A 19361-nucleotide genomic window follows, 5' to 3' on the forward strand; every position below is an offset into this window, starting at 1 on the left:
AGCGTCATCATTCCTTCTTTGGTACTGAAGTCCTGGGTGTATTTCACCTGCACGTTTCAAGCGCCGATAGCCGCCCGCGGCCAAGGCTCCGGTGCGGGAATCTTCACGCTTCAGCCGAAGCCTGCCAACCCCCTCCTTCCCCGACCCACCTGCCTCCTCCCCGGACCCCACCACCCGTGCCCCTCACAAGCCCCGACCACTTCCTCATGGTTCTCACCTGGCTTCACTGACTGCAGCGATAAGTCAGCCACTTGGTATTTACCGATCCCTAGCAAGTGCGGGCGACAGACACCTCCTCGACCACCACCCGCAGCGGGGTGCTTTCGGTCTCCGCGTCGCCTCGCCCTCGGGTTAGGACCATTGTCCTGCCGCTTCGCGCAGTAGGAGAACCCTGGGCCGGACACCAGGCCAGTTAAAAGCGGGCAGTTAGAAGGACGACCCGGCAGCTGCACTTCCTCCGCGGCACCGCCCCTTAGACGCCTTTTAGTGACGTCAGGATCCGCCGCGTCCATCACGCGCCCCTGGGTCGGAGGCGGGACTTCCGGGTGCGCGGAGCTACAACTTCCGGAGGGAGGCGGAAGAGCCTCTCGGCTCTACTCTCTGGAATCCCGGGATCAGTGAGGGGGCCACCCGGGGTACAGGAAAGGGCCGCCGGGGCGGGTTGGCCGCCCTCGGGGTGTCGGGGCTGCGGGTCTGAGGGATGAGGAGGGGCCATGGCCAGCGACGGGGCCAGGAAGCAGTTCTGGAAGCGCAGCAACAGCAAGGTCCCGGGCAGGTGAGTGTGACGGGGACCCGGGTCGGGGTCAGAGGTCAGAGGTCAGGTGGGCGCTTCGGCCCGCTGGGCTGCGGTGGAGTCGGGGTCTGGGGAGGGGTGACCTGGGCTCTGAGGAGACTGCTCGGGGTGTCCTGGGGGGTCGGATCGTGGGGTCTGGGAGGTGACAGTGGCTGCACGTAGGAGCGAGGCCAGAAAAGAGGAGGAGCTGCCGGCAGGCTTGTCCCGAGACCGGCAGGCTCTCTTCTGCGAAACTCCTCGGACCCCTGGGGAAGCTGCAAGGAACCCACTCTTCTCCAGCCGCGAGGAGTTGGTGGAGTGAGGAAAGTGGCCGGGGCAGTCTGCGTCCGCTGGCGAGCTCGGTTTCTGCAGGGGGCGTGGTGGTTTTGACCCATTTGATTGGCGTTCTCGTTCTCTCCTGGGTTGCTGCTTTTGCCCTGGGCGAGGAAGAATACTTGAGGCTCCCTGTGGATTTCCATGTTCCCACTTTCTGGCTTCAAAGCCAACTCCTGTCTTGAGTCAGCAGCAGGAAGAAATTTTTTTTTTTTTTTTTTTAGTTAAGTGCCTGCAGCGACCTGGGTGCAACCTGGAAGCTGTACAACTCCAAAGTCCTCCTCTGATTGATGTGTCACCCAGCCCAGCCAGGGCCCTAGGAAACATGGGAGACATGACGGGGAAAACACCTAGGATAAAGTCAGCTGCTGGTGAAAATAGATTAGAGACAAACAAACTACAAGATTTCTACACACTGATCAGTTTGGAAACTAAAGTCTGAGATACTGAAAATTAAGCATTGTGGTCTTAACTCCAAGTAGAATCATTCATAAGCACAGTTTATTCGTAAGTGTTGCATAGTAAACACTATTGTTTGAGTGATAGAATTGTAAACTTTGGAATGCACTGTGTCGAGTCAGAAAGGTTTAATTTTCAGAATGGTCTGGGAGTTAGCAGTATGAGTTCCTGACTGCTCAGAAAAGCGACTTTGGAGGGGGTCACTGAAGTTGGCCAGGCACCCTATTTTACTTTGTAGGACTGTGGGGTTTTTTTTCCTTTAAATAAATAAATTTATTTATTTATATTTTATTTTCGGCTGTGTTGGGTCTTCGTTGCTGCGCACAGCCTTTCTCTAGTTGCGGCGGGCGGGGGCTACTCTTCGTTGTGGTGTGTCGCTTCTCATTGCGGTGGCTTGTCTTGTTGTGGAGCACGGGCTCTAGGCGTGTGGGCTTCAGGAGTTGTGGCACGCGGGCTCAGTAGTTGTGGCTCGTGGGCTCTAGAGCGCAGGCTCAGTAGTTGTGGCTCACGGGTTTAGTTGCTCCTCGACACGTGGGCTCTTCTTGGACCAGGGCTTGAACCTGTGTCCCCAGCATTGGCAGGAGGATTCTTAGCCAGCCACTGTGCCACCAGGGAAGTCCTTAGGACTGTGCTTGACTGAAGAACAATAAGAGGTTTCATCAAAACCAATGTCAGGGTCCAGGATGATGTGAAAATTCTGGAATAGCAGAGAATAGGAGGTCCTGGCAGTGACAGGAACACATGCTGTAGAACACAGACTCCAAGGAAAGGAGCCACGTGGCAGTAGAACTTTTGTGTGTTGTTTTTAGGTATTGAGATTTTGGTTCCTCCTCCGTCTAAATAGATTCTGATTCTTAACAACCAGCTGAGGTGTGAGAATACTCGAGCTCCTGTGTGTAGTTATAATGGTGAATAAGCCTCTGGATTGATGACTGTGTCTCTTGGGTATTTGTCCTTGTATTGGGTTCAGTAGTGCCCCCCCCCATTCAGGCCCTCGGACCGTGTGAATGTGACCATATTTGGAAATAGGGTGTTTGCAGATGGAGTCAAGTTAAAATGAGAAGTGAGGCCGCACTGGATTAGAGTGAGCCCTGGTCCAGTGACTGGTGTCCTTATAAGAAGAGGGAGATTTGCACACAGAGAGACAGACACAGGGAAGATGGCATGTGAAGATGGAGACAGACTGGAGTGGTGCCTTTACAAACCAAGGCAGGCTGAGGATTCCTGGCAGCCAGTAGAGCTAGGAGAGGCAGGGAAGGATCCTCTCCTAGAGCCTTCAGAGAGAGCATGGCCCTGCCCACACCTTGACTTTGGACTTGTAGCCTCCAGCTCTGTGACAGGATAAGTTTCTGTTGTCTTAAGCTGCTAAGTTTGTGGTAATTTGTTGTGACAGCCACAGGAAAATAATACTGTCCTCAACTTTCTTCTGTGAAATCCTGCATTCCCAAAGACAGCCTTGCTTTTTCCTTGGACTCCGATACCGTGCTGTGCCTTAGGCCTTTTTGAGAGTCGTTCCCGTGTGATAGTCCCAGACTTGGAGTGGAGTCTGGGAGGCCTCCTGGAGGCTGTCACTGCAGAGGGCAGGGCGAGGAGGAGAGGTCGGCTCGCCCGGAAAGGCCTGCACAGCCACTGCGTGCCCCTCGCCTCCTGTGGCCTCATCTCTGGCAGTGCTGCCGTTTCAGGCGACAGGAGGCGTTGCAAAGGTGTGCCCGTTTCCCTGTCAGTAGATGACCTCCCTGTGGTGACCACCGGCCGCATACCTGGTCTTTACCTGCACAAGCTCGGTGCTGCAGTTCCCAGCTGGCTTCCAGCGGTCGTGCCAGCTCTTTTGAGTGGTTCCTGTGACTAACTTTTTTTGAGTGTGGGCCTCAACCCAGAGAAACTCAAAGGAGGAAGAATACACCCACCACAAAGTATGGAACTGGCAAAGGCTCTTTTGTATAGCGCAGTCCTGTATAATTAGTAATTCCTTAGTAATAATTCCTATGACAGTAGCGGCCGCTATTCACCGAGCACTTACTGTTTGCCAGGCGCTATTCCTGGCGCTCTGCAAATGTTCGTGTCTCTGGTGTTTTAGAATTTACAAAGCACACTCTGTCCTCCAAGCACACTCTGACACTCGATGAGGTAGGCTGGTTTAAAGCCCCTTGGTTGTTTTCCCCGAAATGCCATGCCGAGAAGCTTAAGTGTTTTTGCATGATGTCTAAGGCCCTTTATGACCTGAGCCCGCTCAATTCTTTAGCCCCATCTCCCGCCCCTCCCTGCTTTGAGCTTTGCCCTCACGGGTGCTGATGGACTTGTAGGATCCTCGCTGTACCTGCTGTGTGATGCCTCTGTCAGTTTCATGCTTTCATAGCTGTGGCCAGAATGTTCTTTTCCTCCCTTCCCTCTCCTTTGCCTGGCTTTTTATTTTTCTTATTTAGTTATTACCTTTTTGGCCTCGCTGTGTGCCATGTGGGATCTTAGTTCCCCGACCAGGGATGGAACCCGTGCCCCTGCATTGTGAGCGCGGAGTCTTAATCACTGGACTTCCAGGGAAGTCCTTGCTGGGCTTATTTTATTTTTATTTTTATTTTTTTGCGGTACGCGGGCCTCTCACTGCTGTGGCCTCTCCCGTTGTGGAGCGCAGGCTCCGGACGCGCAGGCCCAGCGGTCATGGCTCACGGGCCCAGCCGCTCCGCAGCATGTGGGATCCTCCCAGACCGGGGCACGAACCCGCGTCCCCTGCATCGGCAGGCGGACTCTTAACCACTGCGCCAACAGGGAAGCCCTGGGCTTACTTTTTAAAGATGTTCAAGAACTCGCCTCCAGTGTACCTCCTGGTCAGGGCTGGCCTGTTTTCATGCAGTCTGGACTAAAGTACCCCATTGTGCGTCACACTCAGTGTTGGAAAGCGCTTGTTTTCTTCACCAGACGGTGAGCTCTGCGTGTTTAGGGAGCGTGCCTTACTCATCTTCGCATTGTTACTGCCAAATCAGTAAGTGGTGGTTGATCCAAACTGTTTTCCAGATTAACCAGGAGAGACTGAGTGATTTGGCCAAGGGCTCACACCGCACGAGGTGGTCTTGCTGGTAGATCCCCCTATTCTGTGCACACCCTGGTCCTTAGATTATATATTAGGTTGATGCTTTCTTAGAAGCTTCTTCTCTGGATGAGGCAGGATGTGTGATATGGTGGAAAGACGTCTGACTGGGCATTGGGTGGTCCAGGTTTTAGCCATCGTTTTCTGTTAATCTCTCTGTGACCTTCACCTTCCTCATATTGCCCCCGGGGCCATCAGTTTCTGCATGTGTAACCTAGGGAGTTGCATTAGACCTAAGTGGTTGTGACCTACAGGAGGATGTTTGCTTGGCCTAACCCTGTTCTCTTAGATGAGAAGGAGAGAAGCCTCTCGGACCAGTCTTGAGAGTCTGATCATTTATTTATTCAGCAAATATTTATTTAACCCAGATTATGTGCCAGTAATGGTTCCAGGTGCTAGAGATGCATCAGTGAACAAAACAGACCAAAATCTGTGCTCTCACAGAGCTAACAGCCGAGTGGGAGAGGCAGAGGATAACTAAGTTAGGTTGTGCCTCACGGGTTGTGGGATCTTAGCCCCCGACCAGGGATCAGACCAGGGCCCTTGGCAGTGAAAGCTCTGAGTCCTAACCACTGGACCACCAGGGAGAATAGCTAAGTAGAGAGTTAACTGTCAGAAGGTGATGACTGCTATCAACACAGAGCAGGGAAGCGGGATAGATCTTTCGGGGGCAGGTGCCGTGGGGATAGTGTCATGGATGATAAGGTGACCAGGTAAGCTCTAACAGAGCAGGTGACATTTGAGCAAGATTTGCAGCAGGTGAGGGAACAGGCCCCCTGGGTGGCCGGGAAAGAGTCGTCCAGGCAGAGGGGTGAGCTCGTGCAAAGGCCCTGGTTCGGGGGCGATGCTGGCGTGTCCGAGGAGAAGCCCAGGGGGGCCGGCATGACCACTGCTGAGGGGGGGAGAGGCTTGTGGGGCACGAGGCCTGAAAAGTGGGAGTGGTGGGCCTCACGGTCCCAGGAAAGACAGGGACTCCCAGTGTTTTCTTCCGAGTGAAGGGGGGGCCTTTGGAGGATTATGGCAGCGGCAGGCCCTGCCTTTGGCTTAGCAGGATTCCTCTGGCTGCCCTGTTGCAGGTAGCCTGGGGGGCCGAGAGGGCCAGGGCGGAAGCAGGGAGGCCAGTTAGGAGGCTTTGCGAACATCGAACATCCGGGTGAGAGGCGGCGGTGGTGGTTTGATAAGGATCGGGGAGCTGATGATAATCAGGAAAGGTTCAGCCTCTGACTCTCTGGGCCTGTTCTTTCGTGGGCCATTGACTTGCTTGGCTCCCACGGGGCTGTGGCTTTCTGCAGTTGCACTTGGCATTCTTGCTACACTTAACTGGAAATGCCAAGACGAAATCATAGCACACGGGGTGTGAGAACACAGGCAGCCTTTCAGCGTGGACCCGACGCTTGCTATTTTAGCACGGCTCTGCCTGCCGGCGTGCTCTGCTGACAGCAGGGTAGGCGGGCCGCCGGGGCCTGTGAAGGGTGACGTTTGTACGTGCGGTGGCAGCAAGAAAGGCCGTGACTGAATATGGCAGGGCCATGGGTGCTCGGGTGGACATGGAGCAGAAGACCACTCACAGTGTCCTGGCCCTGGCAGCTTTCAGCGCACAGCTGTCACAGCCACGAGGCGGCCCTGAACAAGTGGGACACTCAGCTCAGCTGTCGTCTCCGCAGGCCACCGTCAGTCGTCAGCTGCAGGAGAGGAGTGTGGAGGGGCAGTTCATTCAGAAAATACTGGAGCGCCTTCAGTGCGCCAGGTACCGCAGGGAATGCTGAGCACAGGCGTGGGCCTCGGGGTCCTCAGGCCGAAGGAGACGGTGAACACCTGATACACAAGCAGTCTGTAGGCTCCCACGGCCGCAGCCTGGTGATGGGGGCAGGACACCGGAGCCCCGCATCCGTAGAATGCCACGTTCCCCGCCCCCCCCCCCCCCCCCCCCCGAGGAGGTCTCGCCTAGGATGGGACCCGGGGCTGGAGCAGGGGCCAGCCTGCCACGCAGAGGTGCGGGTCGGGGTCGGGGTCGGAGCTCTCCGCAGGGAGACCCCGAGGAGGAAGTGAGGAGGAGTGTGCGGGGTCCAGAGCATGCAGGGCGTCCAGGCCCCGGAGAAGAATTGGGTCTTGGTCCCGAGAGCCATGAGGAAGCACTTCATTCTGTTCCTCTGCCTCGAAGAGAGGGTGAGAGGAAGTGGGCACGGGAAGTGGGGACCAGGGCAGCGGCAGTGGGCGGGGGGAGTGGACAGGTTCAGGGCCCGAGCTGCGGTGGGCCTCAAAGGGGTCACTGACGGGCAGGGTGTTGGGGGTTGAGGTGACCCCCAGGGTTCTGGCCTGAGGGGTGGGGGCCCCTCAAGATGCCCACGTCCTCATCCTCAGAGCTTGTGACGTGCCAGTCCCATGGCAAAGGGGAATTACTTTGCAGATGGAGTTAAGGTTGCTCGTCAGCTGCCCCTGAGATGGAGAGGTTGTCCTGGATTATCCGGTGGGCCCAGCACGGTCACATCAGCTCTTAAAAGTATCAGAGGTTGGACACAGGTGGCTCTTGTCTGATCCGTGGTTGCTGGCTTTGAAGATGGAGGAAGGGCCCCGAGCCAGGGCACGTGGTGGCCTCTAGGAGCGGAGAGCAGCCTGTGCTTTTGGCCAGCAGGAAGACGGGGACCTTGGTTCCGCACCTGCTAGAAACTGAATTCTGTCAGCGACCCGGATGAGCAGGAAATGGATTCTCCCCAGGACCGCCTCCAGAATGGATGCAGCGGGCCGACCCCTGGACTTCAGCCTGGGAGACCCATGCCGGGCCTCTGACCTTCAGAGTGTTGAGATGATGGGTGGGAATGTTCGAAGGCAGTAAGTCTGTTACAGCGGCTGCAGGAAAGCAGAGCCCTGCGGGGTCGGTGGAGGGCAGGGAAGTGTGCCCGAGGGACGTCGGGTGGGGAAGGGGTCCTGCACTTGAACGTGGGCCGGTACCTCGGCCAGTCTTCACGGGTGAGCTGGGCCCTCACTGGTGACCTCTGCAAAGCGTGTTTAGTCGGAGGGGTCTTCTCTGTTCCGTGTCCTCTCGGGTCCAGGGGCCAAGTGGAGGCCCCGCCTTTCTTTCCTGAGAACTTCTGAGCTGCTGCCCCACCTGCTCTCCTGTCTTGTGTTTTTTTTTTTTTTTTTGCGGTACACGGGCCTCTCACTGTTGTGGCCTCTCCCGTTGCGGAGCACAGGCTCCGGACGCGCAGGCTCAGCGGCCATGGCTCACGGGCCCAGCCGCTCCGCGGCACGTGGGATCTTCCTGGACCGGGGCACGAACCCGCGTCCCCTGCATCGGCAGGCAGACTCTCAACCACTGTGCCACCAGGGAAGCCCCTGTCTTGTGTTTTTATAGACCTGCCTTGTTTTCTTGCTGGTGCTTTTGGAGTGGATGTTTGGAGTGTCTCTTTATTCCTAGTTTTCCCTGTCACGAGGAGCCCAGGAGTCTGTGCTCTGGCAGTGACTTTGTGTTTTGTGGGGCGGGGCGGGGGGGGGGAGTCCCGTCTGGTTGCCACCCATGAGTGGAGATGGTCTTGCTGTGCTGAGCACTGTGGAAGCACCGGAGGGTGGGGTTTGGCTAAATACATAGTTTGTTTTACTTGTTTGTTTTCCAGTGGTCATGTTTCATGTTATGAAACACCTTTTATTTCGTCTGGAAACATTTTGAAAAAATAAATTTAAAATGAAATAATTTTTTTTCCCTCTTAAATGTTTATCTAATGTTGCAAATCTGGACTCTTTTGGGTTAATTTTAGATGAGGACAAAAATGACTTAAAAAAATCCCTGATGATTTTGGATTTGTTCTGTTTTTTTAAAACTTTGTTAAATGAGAGCTGGAGGAGGTGTTTCACTCCCCTAAGTACTGTGAAGGCGAGATCAGAGGTTGGGGGTGGAAATGAACAGAACAGGCGCCGGGAGCCCTCGCCTCTGTTTTTCTGTTCCCACTGGAGTGGCCCTGCCTGGCCCACGTACAGCTAGGACAAGGGCAGCAGCACGGCTCGGTGACCCGGGGGCCAGGGCGTGACACCCGCCCCCACCTGGCCTTCTCTGGAAGCTCCACCATCTTGCCACTCCTGGGCTTAGCCGCTCCTCAGTGGAACACGTGCAGTGTGAGGACCGGCCCCTGCGGACCCTCTGGGTGCAGCGGGGATCCCGGCCTTGGAAGGGCTGGGCTGCACGTGGGGGATGCCTCCGTGCTCGGCCCTGGGAGTGCAGACACGACCGACCGCCTGGTTCTCCCTCTGGAGGATTCCGGGGAGAGTGGCTGTGAACCACATCCGTGGGCAGGTGTTGGCTCTGCGCCCCAGGCGGGAGGTGGAGCCGCGGATGGAGATGGTGCTGGCCTTGTAGTGACACCTCGTACCTGCGCCTGCTTATTGAGCACCTCCCTTGTTTCAGGCTCTTGACACACAGGTTCGGGCCAGCAGCAGCGGGAATGCTGAGGGGTCCTTTCCAGACTTTAAAGGCTGCAGCTGAGCTGGTGGTGGGCCTGGCCTGGGGCTGGGGGTGGGACCCGGTTCCTTGCACACTGACTTCCTCTTTCCCGGTTCTCCAGGGGTGAGAGGGGCAGCTTCTGGGTTCACCCAGACATTCCCCCCCTCACAGAGAGAGGCAGAGGGTCAGGAGGCCCAGAGGGGACGGGGCAGCCTGGGTTCTTCCCATTTCTGGGCTCCGTGCTGCAGGGGACTTCTGTTTTGAGTGTCCCTGTTCCTTCTGTTCCCTCATTCTGATGCTGTTTCCTCTTTTGGGGGGATTCACGTGGAAATCCCAGCCTGAGTGCTGAAGGTGGCGAAGGCGCATGTAGCTGTCGGTGAGTTTAGTGGCTTAGAACAGTTACGGATTCTCTTACTGGGGTTATGAGGGCTCAGGGCCGAAGCTGCTGTTAGTGTTACTAGCGCAGCTGGGCAGGGGGCCCTCGCCCCTCTGCTGCTCTCTGCCCGAGGCCCCTCGGTGAGCAGTGAGCGAGCTGGCTTTGAACTCAAGCATGTTGGCGGAGGGCAGAGCCCTTTCTCTACGCCGCCCTGTGCATTTCTGGGCTCCTGACCGCATGAACGCTCTGTTCCCCGTGGTCCATCCTCCCGGGGTCTGGAGTTCACTGGCACTGCCAGAGTGTTCCGGCCCGGGCATGGCCCGCCGTCTTCCTTCTCACCCGGGCTGCACACTCGAGCTTGGCCCGTGCTGCGGGGGCCAGACCGTGACACGGTTCTCAGATGTGCCCCGGGCCGCTGTCGCCCTGCTCCCTCACACAGCTCGCTGCAGGGTTTGCCATGAGCCTTCTTTCCGTGAGCGTTTCTACTAGCCTCAAGGACAGAATGCTCTTGCTGGCGCCCAGGCTCACACGCAGCGAGACGAACGATGTTCAGTGCCTGTGATCCTAGGCCGAAAACCCTCTGCTGGGTCCGGGCTTGTCAGAGGGCGTGGGCACGGTGTGTGTGGAGAGGCTGGGCGGAGGACTGGGTCTTGGAGAGGGGAGGGGTCCCTCGGCGTCACGGGACCTTGGAGGCGGGAGGCAGCCCCTAGGGGGCGCTCAGCACCTGCTTCTCTTGTCAGGTGCGCGTGTTTGCAGGTGGCGAGGCCAGCCGGTTGGGTGGGAAGCAGAAGGGGTCTGGCCTTGCCATTACAGAATTCAGGCGGAAGAGAGCGCGGGAGACCTCCCGGCCCCCCAGTATTCACCGCACTGTCTGCCTCCCGCCGTCTAGGTCGTGGGGATTGTCTTACCGGGCCAGTTACCGTCCTGGGGTGGCTAGTGCTACGGGTTAGTCTCAGACAGACCCGGGCTGCCGCCTCCTGCACCCCGTTTTGATTCCTTTAGAATTACTCCCTAGCTTGGGTTAGCTTCCTGTGCCAAAGCCAGTCATGGAGCCATTACAGCACTTTATGTCCCAGCCACACGTGGGCTCATCAACCACCATGACTGTAAGTCGCTCCGACAGGGCCGGGCAGGCCTGGGACGCTGGGGGCTCCTCAGAGGGCGTTGCCTGGTTACGCCCACTTATGAGGGGATGTGCTCTAGTCTTTGGAGCTCCTTCAGGTTTAAAATGCTTAATCATTCAAGTATTCGTGTAGTAAAGAAGGGAGCACTGAACTAATGAGAACCTACTGTATAGCACAGGGAACTCTACTCAGTGCTTTGTGGTGACCTAAATGGGAAGGAAATCCAAAAAAGGGTGGAGATATATATATGTATACATATAACAGATTCACTTTGCTGTACAGCAGAAACTAATACAACATTGTAAAGCAACTATATGCCAATAAAAATGAAAAGAAAAAAGGGAGCGCTGAATGTAGCAACAAGTATCTTGGGTTTTGGGATCGCTGTTCTTGGAGATTAAGTCACGGGAGGCGTGAGTGATGGGGTCAGGAAGAGAGGGACGCTGGGGACAGCAGGTGGGTTTCAGGTGTCACGGGAGAGAGCCAGGAGGCTGCCAGGGGTGTGCACGAGGCGGGGCGCGCCTGTCGTGTTGCACCTGCGTGACTGTAGAGGGTCACGTCCTGTCTGGGGAAGTGGGGGTGAGGCATGGCAGTGGGGGCAAAGCTGATTTTTGCGATGGGCCCGTTAATGTGAGGTGGTGAGGTGGCCGAGAGCCAGCAGCAGCTCAGCCTGGAGGCCGCTGTTTGAGTGTTTACTGGAGGTGCCCAGTAATGTCAGGAGAGAGCACAGTTTCGCGTGAACTGGGAAGCGAAAACTGGTGGAGCACTGGGCTTCGGGACGCACGGAGGAGTCTGAGGGGCGTCTAGATAGGCTGGCAGGAGCTGGGAGAGAGGAGAGAGGGCTCAGTGCGGTGAGCCTGGAGGTGACGTCGACAGGAGAGGGACTGGGGGGAGAAGCAGCAAGGCAGGGAGAGGTGGGGAAATGGGACTCATGACTCCGACTGCAGGGCTGGCAGGGTTGTACTTTTCCATGTTAATTTCAAAAGACTCCTCCCCCCATTCATACATTGTGCTTTTATGACGGTGTAATTGACGTATTATATTACTTTCAGGTGTGCAACCTAAGGATTCGCTCTATGTATCTATTGCAAAATGATTACAGGAAGTCTAGTTAAGGTCCATCCCCACACAGTTACAGGCTTGTTCCTTGTGATGAGAACTTGTAAGATTACAAGCAACCTTCTCATCAGCAGGGCAGTGTTACTAACTTCAGTCACCAGCTGTGTTACATCCCCAGGACTTACTTATCTTGTAAGTGGAAGCGTGTGCCTGTGGACCCCTTCACCCATTTCGCACCCTGCCCCACCTCTGGCAGCCACCAGTCTGTTCTCTGGGTCTGTGAGCTCACACGTTGCTTTTTTCTTTTAACTGAAGTAGAGTTGATTTACAGTATTATATTCCACACATTGCTTTTTTCATGTGAGGGGTACGTTTATTGTCAACATCCTCACTTCTAAGACCTGTCTGAAGAGCCATCCGTGAAGCAGCTTGCTGATTGGATCAGTAAGTGCCCGTCTCCACTGGCTCCTGGGCCCCCAAGGAGTGTGACTGGAGACGAACTCCAGGCCCTCTTACAGGGAGCTCGTGGCCCGGTGGGGAGAGTTCAGTAGGTGGCTGAGAGCTTGCGGGACGGGGCGAGCGTCACTGCCAGGTGGCGTAGCGTGGGTGTTGACGGTGGGACAGCCCGGGAGCCCCTCTGCTCAGGGTCCTGTAGGGCCACGTGTGTCTGCACTTGACCCTGTGGGCGGGACCATTCCAGATGATGCCATGGGCGGGAGGAGTGGTGGAACTGTTTACCCTCGTAATGATGGCGTTTCATACATTTTCCTCCAGAGTCCTCTAAAGTTAATTTGCTTGGAAAACTTACCCTTCTGAACGTATTTTATAAATCTGGGGAGCATCACTGTGGGTAGAACACGCCTAATGGTAAATCAGTTGCTAATTTAGTTCATCTTTCAGAAAACTACTGGAGACATTGAGTGACGACTGTGCTTGGGGAGGTTGATGGGCTGTAAACTGAGATACTACGTGATTTGCCTGTTCGCGTCATGTGTCTGAAGTACAGGGAGGCAGCTAATCGGAAAGGTGGCCGTATAGTTTTTCATTTATTTTATGATGCTTAGGGCGCCGCAGCTTGGACGTATCTCTTTTACTTTTATCTCCTCTCGCTCTTTGCCGTCTCATTCATTGTTATTTTCACTCACTGTTCTTTAGCCTTTAGTGAAAAAAAAAAAAGCTCTTCTGGTGTCGTCCCATCAGTTTGGTTTCAGAGCCAGGGCCTTGGTGTAGGCGGTCCAAGTTCAGACCAGAAAGAAGTTCTCTGGGATACCCAGGAGAGAATCACCTTATTGTCAAACCCAGAGGCCTTGCGACATTGGGCTCTCCTTCCTCCTGCCTTCCTGGCTTCTGCTCTGTAACTTAGGCTCATTCCCTCCTTTCTCCTCCCACTTCAGTGCCTACCTGTATCCTAGTCACTCCCCACCACGGCGGGAGCAGAATCCCTGGCATCTTCGCAGCGCCAGTGTCGGACCGGGCCTGGAGCAGGTGCTCAGCCAGGGTGTGTCGAGTGACTCTAGTGGGGCAGCCTCGGTGTTGTCTGTGACTGGCTAAGATGTCACTGATTCGTGGTGCTCTCGGTGAAGGCCACGCCCCAGAGCTTGGCTGTCCACAAGTAGGCCCTCAGACAGACAGTCTTTGACTCTGAGTTTTTAAAAAGCTTTCCTGGAGGGCTTCCCTGGCGGTACAGTGGTTAAGAATTCACCTGCCAATGCAGGGGACACGGGTTCGAGCCCTGGTCTGGGAAGATCCCACATGCCGCGGAGCAACTAAGCCCGTGCGCCACAACTACTGAGTCTGTGCTCTAGAGCCCGTGAGCCACAACTACTGAGCCTATGTGCCACAACTGTTGAAGCCCGCGTGCCTAGAGCCCATGCTCTGCAACAAGAGAAGCCACGCAGTGAGAAGCCCGTGCACCACAAGGAAGAGTAGTGCCCGTTCGCCGCAACTAGAGAGAGCCCGCGCACAGCAACGAAGACACAACACAGCCAGATATAAATTAAAAAAAAAAAAAAAAAGCATTCCTGGGGACTTCCCTGGCGGTCCAGTGATTATCCACTGCAGGAGGCATGGATTTTATCCCTGGTTGGGGAAGTAAGATCCCACATGCCGCGTGGCAAGACCAAAAACAAAAAGCTTTACTGACTGGTGGTGTAAAGGCAGCCTGGATAAAACCCTGAAGAGATGGCGTTGGTCCCCGGGGCCCATCTCTCTCTTTTGAGCGTTCCTGCATCTGCCCAGTGTCTCCAGCCTGTCTTCATGTTGGGGCCCCGTCCTCTAGGAGCGCTCTTCCCGGTTCTCTCTTTAAACCTTAGCTTTGCCCGTTCTTCTGTCATCTTTCTTTCCCTTACCAATGGGGGCGTTTTCTGTGCCTTCTGCAGAAGAGGTGACCTTTATAGGAACTCAGGGCTCTCGTGGGAGGCGCTTCTAGTTGGGGGCCGCTTCGGGGCACATTGTGGGCGTCTCTCTGCCTTCCTTCCTGACCCGTCCTGTGCTGTCCTTTGTCTGGACCCAACCCTCTCACCGAGCTGGGAGCCTCTGTTACATCGCACTGTTGGAGCCTGTGATGCCTTGTTAGCTCTCAGTCATTCTTCTTCCATCTGACAGTCCTTCCCGGCTGCTCAGGCATGTGGTCATCAGGATATATACCAGTTGGACCCAGAGGACACGGCTCATGGTCCCCGCCTTGCCTACTGGTAACAAATTAGTCTTTCTTTTTTTCTTTTTTTTTTTTGCGGTACGCGGGCCTCTCACTGCTGTGGCCTCTCCCGCTGCGGGGCACAGGCTCCGGACGCGCAGGCTCAGCGGCCATGGCTCACGGGCCCAGCCGCTCCGCGGCATGTGGGATCTTCCCGGACTGGGGCACAAACCTGTGTCCCCTGCATCGGCAGGCGGACTCTCAACCACTGCGCCACCAGGGAAGCCCAAATTAGTCTTTCTTAAGTTTCATTTTCTTATTTTGGAGGATGATAAAAATTTCCGTCCTTTCCACATGAAGTATACTGAAATGTTCTGTGATGGTAGCAGTGCATACTCTGTTATCCGGGGCGGGAGGGGTGGACTTGGGCCTGTTTAAAGGTTCATCGAGTGATGTTGGTCATCTGGGCGACGGGTGCTGAAGGCGTGCTTTTGAACCCTGAGCCTTCCCCTCATGCGCACCTGCTCCCTGGCACCTGGGCCAGGAGGGACTGGTCTAGTCCTTCCCCATCTTCAGTTCTCCCTAGCTCGCCCGCCCGCCCTCCCTCCTTCCTTCCTTCCTTCCTTCCTTTTAACGCCTTTGTAGAGATATCATTTATGTAACATACATTTTACCCACTTAAAGTATACAATTCAGTGTTTTTAGTGTGTTCACCCAGCTGTGCCACCATCACCCCAGAGAGAGGCCCAGAACTCATCAGCAGTGACTCCCCTTCCCTCGTCCCAGCCCCTGGCAACTGCTGACGTACCTTTCGTTTCTATAGATCTGCCTGTTCTGGACGTGTCATGTAAATTGAATTATATGTGTGGTCCTTTGTGACTGGCTTCTTTGACTGACTGTGACGTTTTCAAGGGTCACCCATGTTGGAGCATCTCTTTTTATGACCTAATAATGACTGTTCCGTCGTATGGATATAGGCACATTTGATTTATCCGTTCATCAGTTGATGGACATTTGGACTCTTTCCACATTTTGGCTGTTACGAATAATACAGTACAAGTTTTTGTGTAGACATGTTTCCATTTCTCTTGGGTGTGTACCTAGAAGCGGAATGGCAGGGTCATGTGGTCCATGTTGGACCTTTTGAAGACCTGCCAGGCTGTTGTCCAGAGCGGCTGCACCCATTTTCACTCCCATCCACAGCGTGTGAGGGTTTCAGTTTCTCTGCATCCTCGCCAACACATATTATCTTTAAATTTTTGCCCCCCTCCTGGCTGTGAAGTGGTGCCTAATTGTGATTTTTTTCTTTTTTTTAAAATTTTTTGGTCACGGCTTGCGGCATGCAGGATCTTAGTTCTTGACCAGGGATCGAACCCCTGCCCCCTGCAGTGGAAGTGCAGAGTCTTAACCACTGGACTGCCAGGGAAGTCCCTCTAGTTGTGATCTTGATTTGCATTTCTGTGGTGGCTAATGACGGTGAGCCTTCTTTTTGAAAGATTTCTGTGTACGGTGTAGGAAGAATGGGGTCGGAGGAGACTTAGAGAAACGTGTCTTCGAGGAGCGCTCCAGGCACTGCATTGCCTGACCCTCTGAATGGCTGTGCCTGCAAACACCTCCCCTCTCAGAGCCAGAGCCATCTGTTTGAAACACTAGAACACATTTCATACTTTGAGGAAGGCATACAGATGAATACAGGGAATGTAGACCACGTCCACAGTTGATGCTGTTGTGTTCTTTTCCTGGGCCCAGCTCTTTACTCTCACTTCCCCTGATCGTCACAGTTCTGAACTTTGCGGTTACCCTGCATGCAGTAGGATTTTTGACCACTCATGTATGTACCCAAAAATGATATACTGTCTCATTTCTGCATTTAAAAAACTTCCTGTAAGTGGTGTTGTCCTACTGTGTGTGTTCAACATTTCACTGTTATGTTAATGAACTTGCCCCATCTTGAATCTGGTGGCTGAAGTTCCTTCATGTTTACTGTGGTTGGTATTCCATTATATGCGTGTGTTCTAGTTTGTTTATTCGTTATTAAGTTGATAATGGACATCTAGATTTTTCTTAACATTTTTTCTCTTTGCGGTGTTATGAACATCGCTGAACCTGTCTCCTTGTGTACCTGTGTAACTGTTTTTCCACGGTGTGTAGCTGGCAGTGGAACTATGTGACGTGGATCCGCTTTTTAGAAGGAATCATTAGGGTTCAGGGAATTACTGTAGTGTTTTAAAGCAGTACAATTTCTAAAAAAGTTTATCGGTTAATGTATTTTTTAAGGAAAGATTTCATTATTTGAAAGGAGGTATGTGTATTAGTTCCCACTTATTCTTTAAAAAGGGCTTTAGTTGAAGGCTGTTTTTCTCTTTCCCTATGCAAAACCGAATAAAAATGTAATTTTAATAAGATAAAACGAGGTTCCTTTTAGTCTGAGCTTGAACTTGGTTGGAACATTTTCTGCTCAGTAAACACAGGTGGTTTGCCCATGAAGCATTAATGCGTTTCCTGCTGTCCTGGGAGGGAAAGGCCTGCAGTATGTGACAATGCTGCAGACTTTTGTGAAAATGACATGCAAATGGTGGGTTGCAGACCAGACCGCCTGCTGGTTTGGAGCCGTATTGAATACATTTGCGCATAATGGAAGAATGCAAATGTTCGAGGAAAGATAGATTGATAGTATTGGTAAATACTGTCGTAGGTCACTGCAGTACTCACACTGCTTTTATATGGTTATCTCATTTCATACACATTCTTATTTCCATCTCTGGGATGAGGAAGGTAAAGCTGGGAACAATTACTTGGTTAACGCTCTTATTGGGACTTGAACCCAGGCCTTTGGATTCTTAAAACTGGAAACTTTCTACCAAGGTCAGGGAGGCATCCATAGAAATTTCAGGAAAGGGACCACGACAGATGGGTGGTGCTTGACCTAGGCAGGCTGATACTTTTTTTTTTTTGGCCAAAGAAAAGGAAAAAAGAAAAGAAAGCTCCTGGGTGTCACTGGGAAGTCTTGAAGGCTGCAGCCTGAGTCCCTCACGTGTCTAGCAGTTGGGCGCAGGCCGTCACCCGGGACCCCCGCCAGCGCTGTTAGTTGTGGTGCCCACACCTACGGGCCCTCCATGTGGCTGGCTGGTGTGGGCTTCCTCACAGCATGGTGGCCAGGAGAACCAAGTGGAACCTGTATTGCCTTTTAAAAAAGCTACATCTTTATTGAGGTTCACATATCATAATTCACCTATTTTAATTCACATACGCCACCATTCACTCATTTAAAGTGTAAAATTCAATGATATTATATTGTATTCAAAAGGTTGTATAACTCTCACCACAGTCAATTTTAGGACATGTTTATCATCTCAGAAAGAAACCCTGTACTCATTAGTGGCCACCCCGGCTTCCCACCCCACACCCCAGGAAACCACTAATCTGTCTGTCTCTATAGTATGATTTGTCCATTAGAGACATTTCATATAAATGGAGTCATATGATAATGTGGGGATTTTTTGGTGACTGACTGGCTTCCTGTGCTCAGCGTAATGTTTGCAAGGTCCTTTGTGTTGTAGCATGTATCAGCATTTCATTTTAGAGCTGAGTAATCTTCCATTTTATGGGTATACCACATTTTGTTTACCTATCCATCTAGGGTGCAACTTTTTTCTTCGCATGTGGTTATCTAGTTGTCCCAGCACCATCTGTTGAAAGACAGTTCTTTCTCCAGTGAAGGGTCTTGGCACCATTAAAAAAAAAAATCAATTGACTGTAAATGTGAGGAGTCTAGAATCTCAGTTCTTTTCCACTGAGCTCTATGTTTATCCTTATGCCAGTACCATACTGACTTGATTACTGAATCTTTTAGTAAGTTTTGAAATCTGGAGGAGTGAGTCATTAAAAAAAAATCATTTAAAAAAATCAATTGACTGTAAATGTGAGGAGTCTAGAATCTCAGTTCTGTTCCACTGATCTCTATGTTTATCCTTATGCCAGTACCATACTGACTTGATTACTGAATCTTTTAGTAAGTTTTGAAATCTGGAGGAGTGAGTCCTCCAACTTCGTTCTTTTTCAAGAGTGTTTTAACCTGGTCATTCTGGGTCTCTTGAGTTTCCATGTGAATTTCAGGGTCATCTTATCAATTTCTAGGTAGAAGCTGCCTGGTATTTTGATAGGGATGCGTTGAGTCTGTAGTGAATTTAGAGAGTGCTGTAGGCTTAACAATATTACGTCTTTTAATACAAACATGGGTATTTTTCCATTGATTGAGGTTTTCTTTAAATTCTTTCAATAGTAGTTTTTAGTTTTCAGAGTATAAGTTTTAGACATCTTTTGTTAATCTGTTCCTAAACATATCATTCTTTTTGATGTTATAATAAGTGGAGTTGTTTTCTTAATTTCGTTTTTGGATTGTTCATTGCGAATGTATAGAAATACAATTAATATTTGTATGTTCGTCTTGTATGTTGAGGCCTTGCTGAATTTGTTGTTTAGTTTCACTACTTTTTTAGTGAATTCTTTAGTATTTTCTGTACATAAGATTATATTATCTTGTTCGTTTTACTTCTTCGTTTCTAATCTGGATGCCTTTTATTCTCATTCTTGCCTAGTTGCCCTAAGACCTCCAGTACAATATTGAACAAAAGTGGGGAGAGTGGACATCCTTGTCTTGTTCCTGACCTTAGGGGGAAAACATTCAGTCATTCGCCTTAGGTATGATGTTAGATATGGGTTTTTTGTAGATGTCTTTTATCAGGATGAGGACATTTCCTTCTATTACTAGTTTGTTGAGCATCTTTATCATGAAGGGGTGTTGGGTTTTGTCAGGTGCTTTTTCTGTGACTATTGAAATCATTGTGTGGCTTTGTCCTTTTTCCTATTGGGATTTTCAGGTTTTAAGCCAGCCTTGCACTCCTTGGATAAATCCTACTTGGTCATGATGTACAATCCTTTTTTAATGTTGTTGGATTTGGTTTGCTAGTATTTTGTTGAGGAGTTTTGTGCGTATACTTATAGGAGATACCGGTCTGTAGTTTTTTTTTTTTTTTTTGGCCGTGCAGCTTGCGGGATCCTAGTTCCCTGGCCAGGGATTCCCTGTAGT

At 52.2% G+C, this 19361-nt stretch overlaps 1 protein-coding gene across 7 annotated transcripts in view; it reads left to right on the forward strand.

Moving 5' to 3' along the window:
- Positions 1-660: 660 nt before the first annotated feature.
- The window catches only part of TBC1D22A (TBC1 domain family member 22A), a 314050-nt gene continuing 295349 nt past the window's right edge, over positions 661-19361 (forward strand). For all 7 annotated transcript variants that reach the window (XM_089921472.1, XM_089921473.1, XM_089921478.1 and 4 more), the window contains exon 1: positions 661-775. In XM_089921472.1, the coding sequence (XP_089777598.1) occupies positions 714-775 (62 nt within the window). In that variant the 5' untranslated portion in view covers positions 661-713. The remainder of the gene's footprint in view (positions 776-19361) is intronic.

This window comes from Delphinapterus leucas, chromosome 11, assembly GCF_059928025.1.
Source record: "Delphinapterus leucas isolate spDelLeu-1000000601 "Yukka" chromosome 11, BTC_Dleu_Yukka2, whole genome shotgun sequence".
Lineage (NCBI taxonomy): Eukaryota > Metazoa > Chordata > Mammalia > Artiodactyla > Monodontidae > Delphinapterus > Delphinapterus leucas.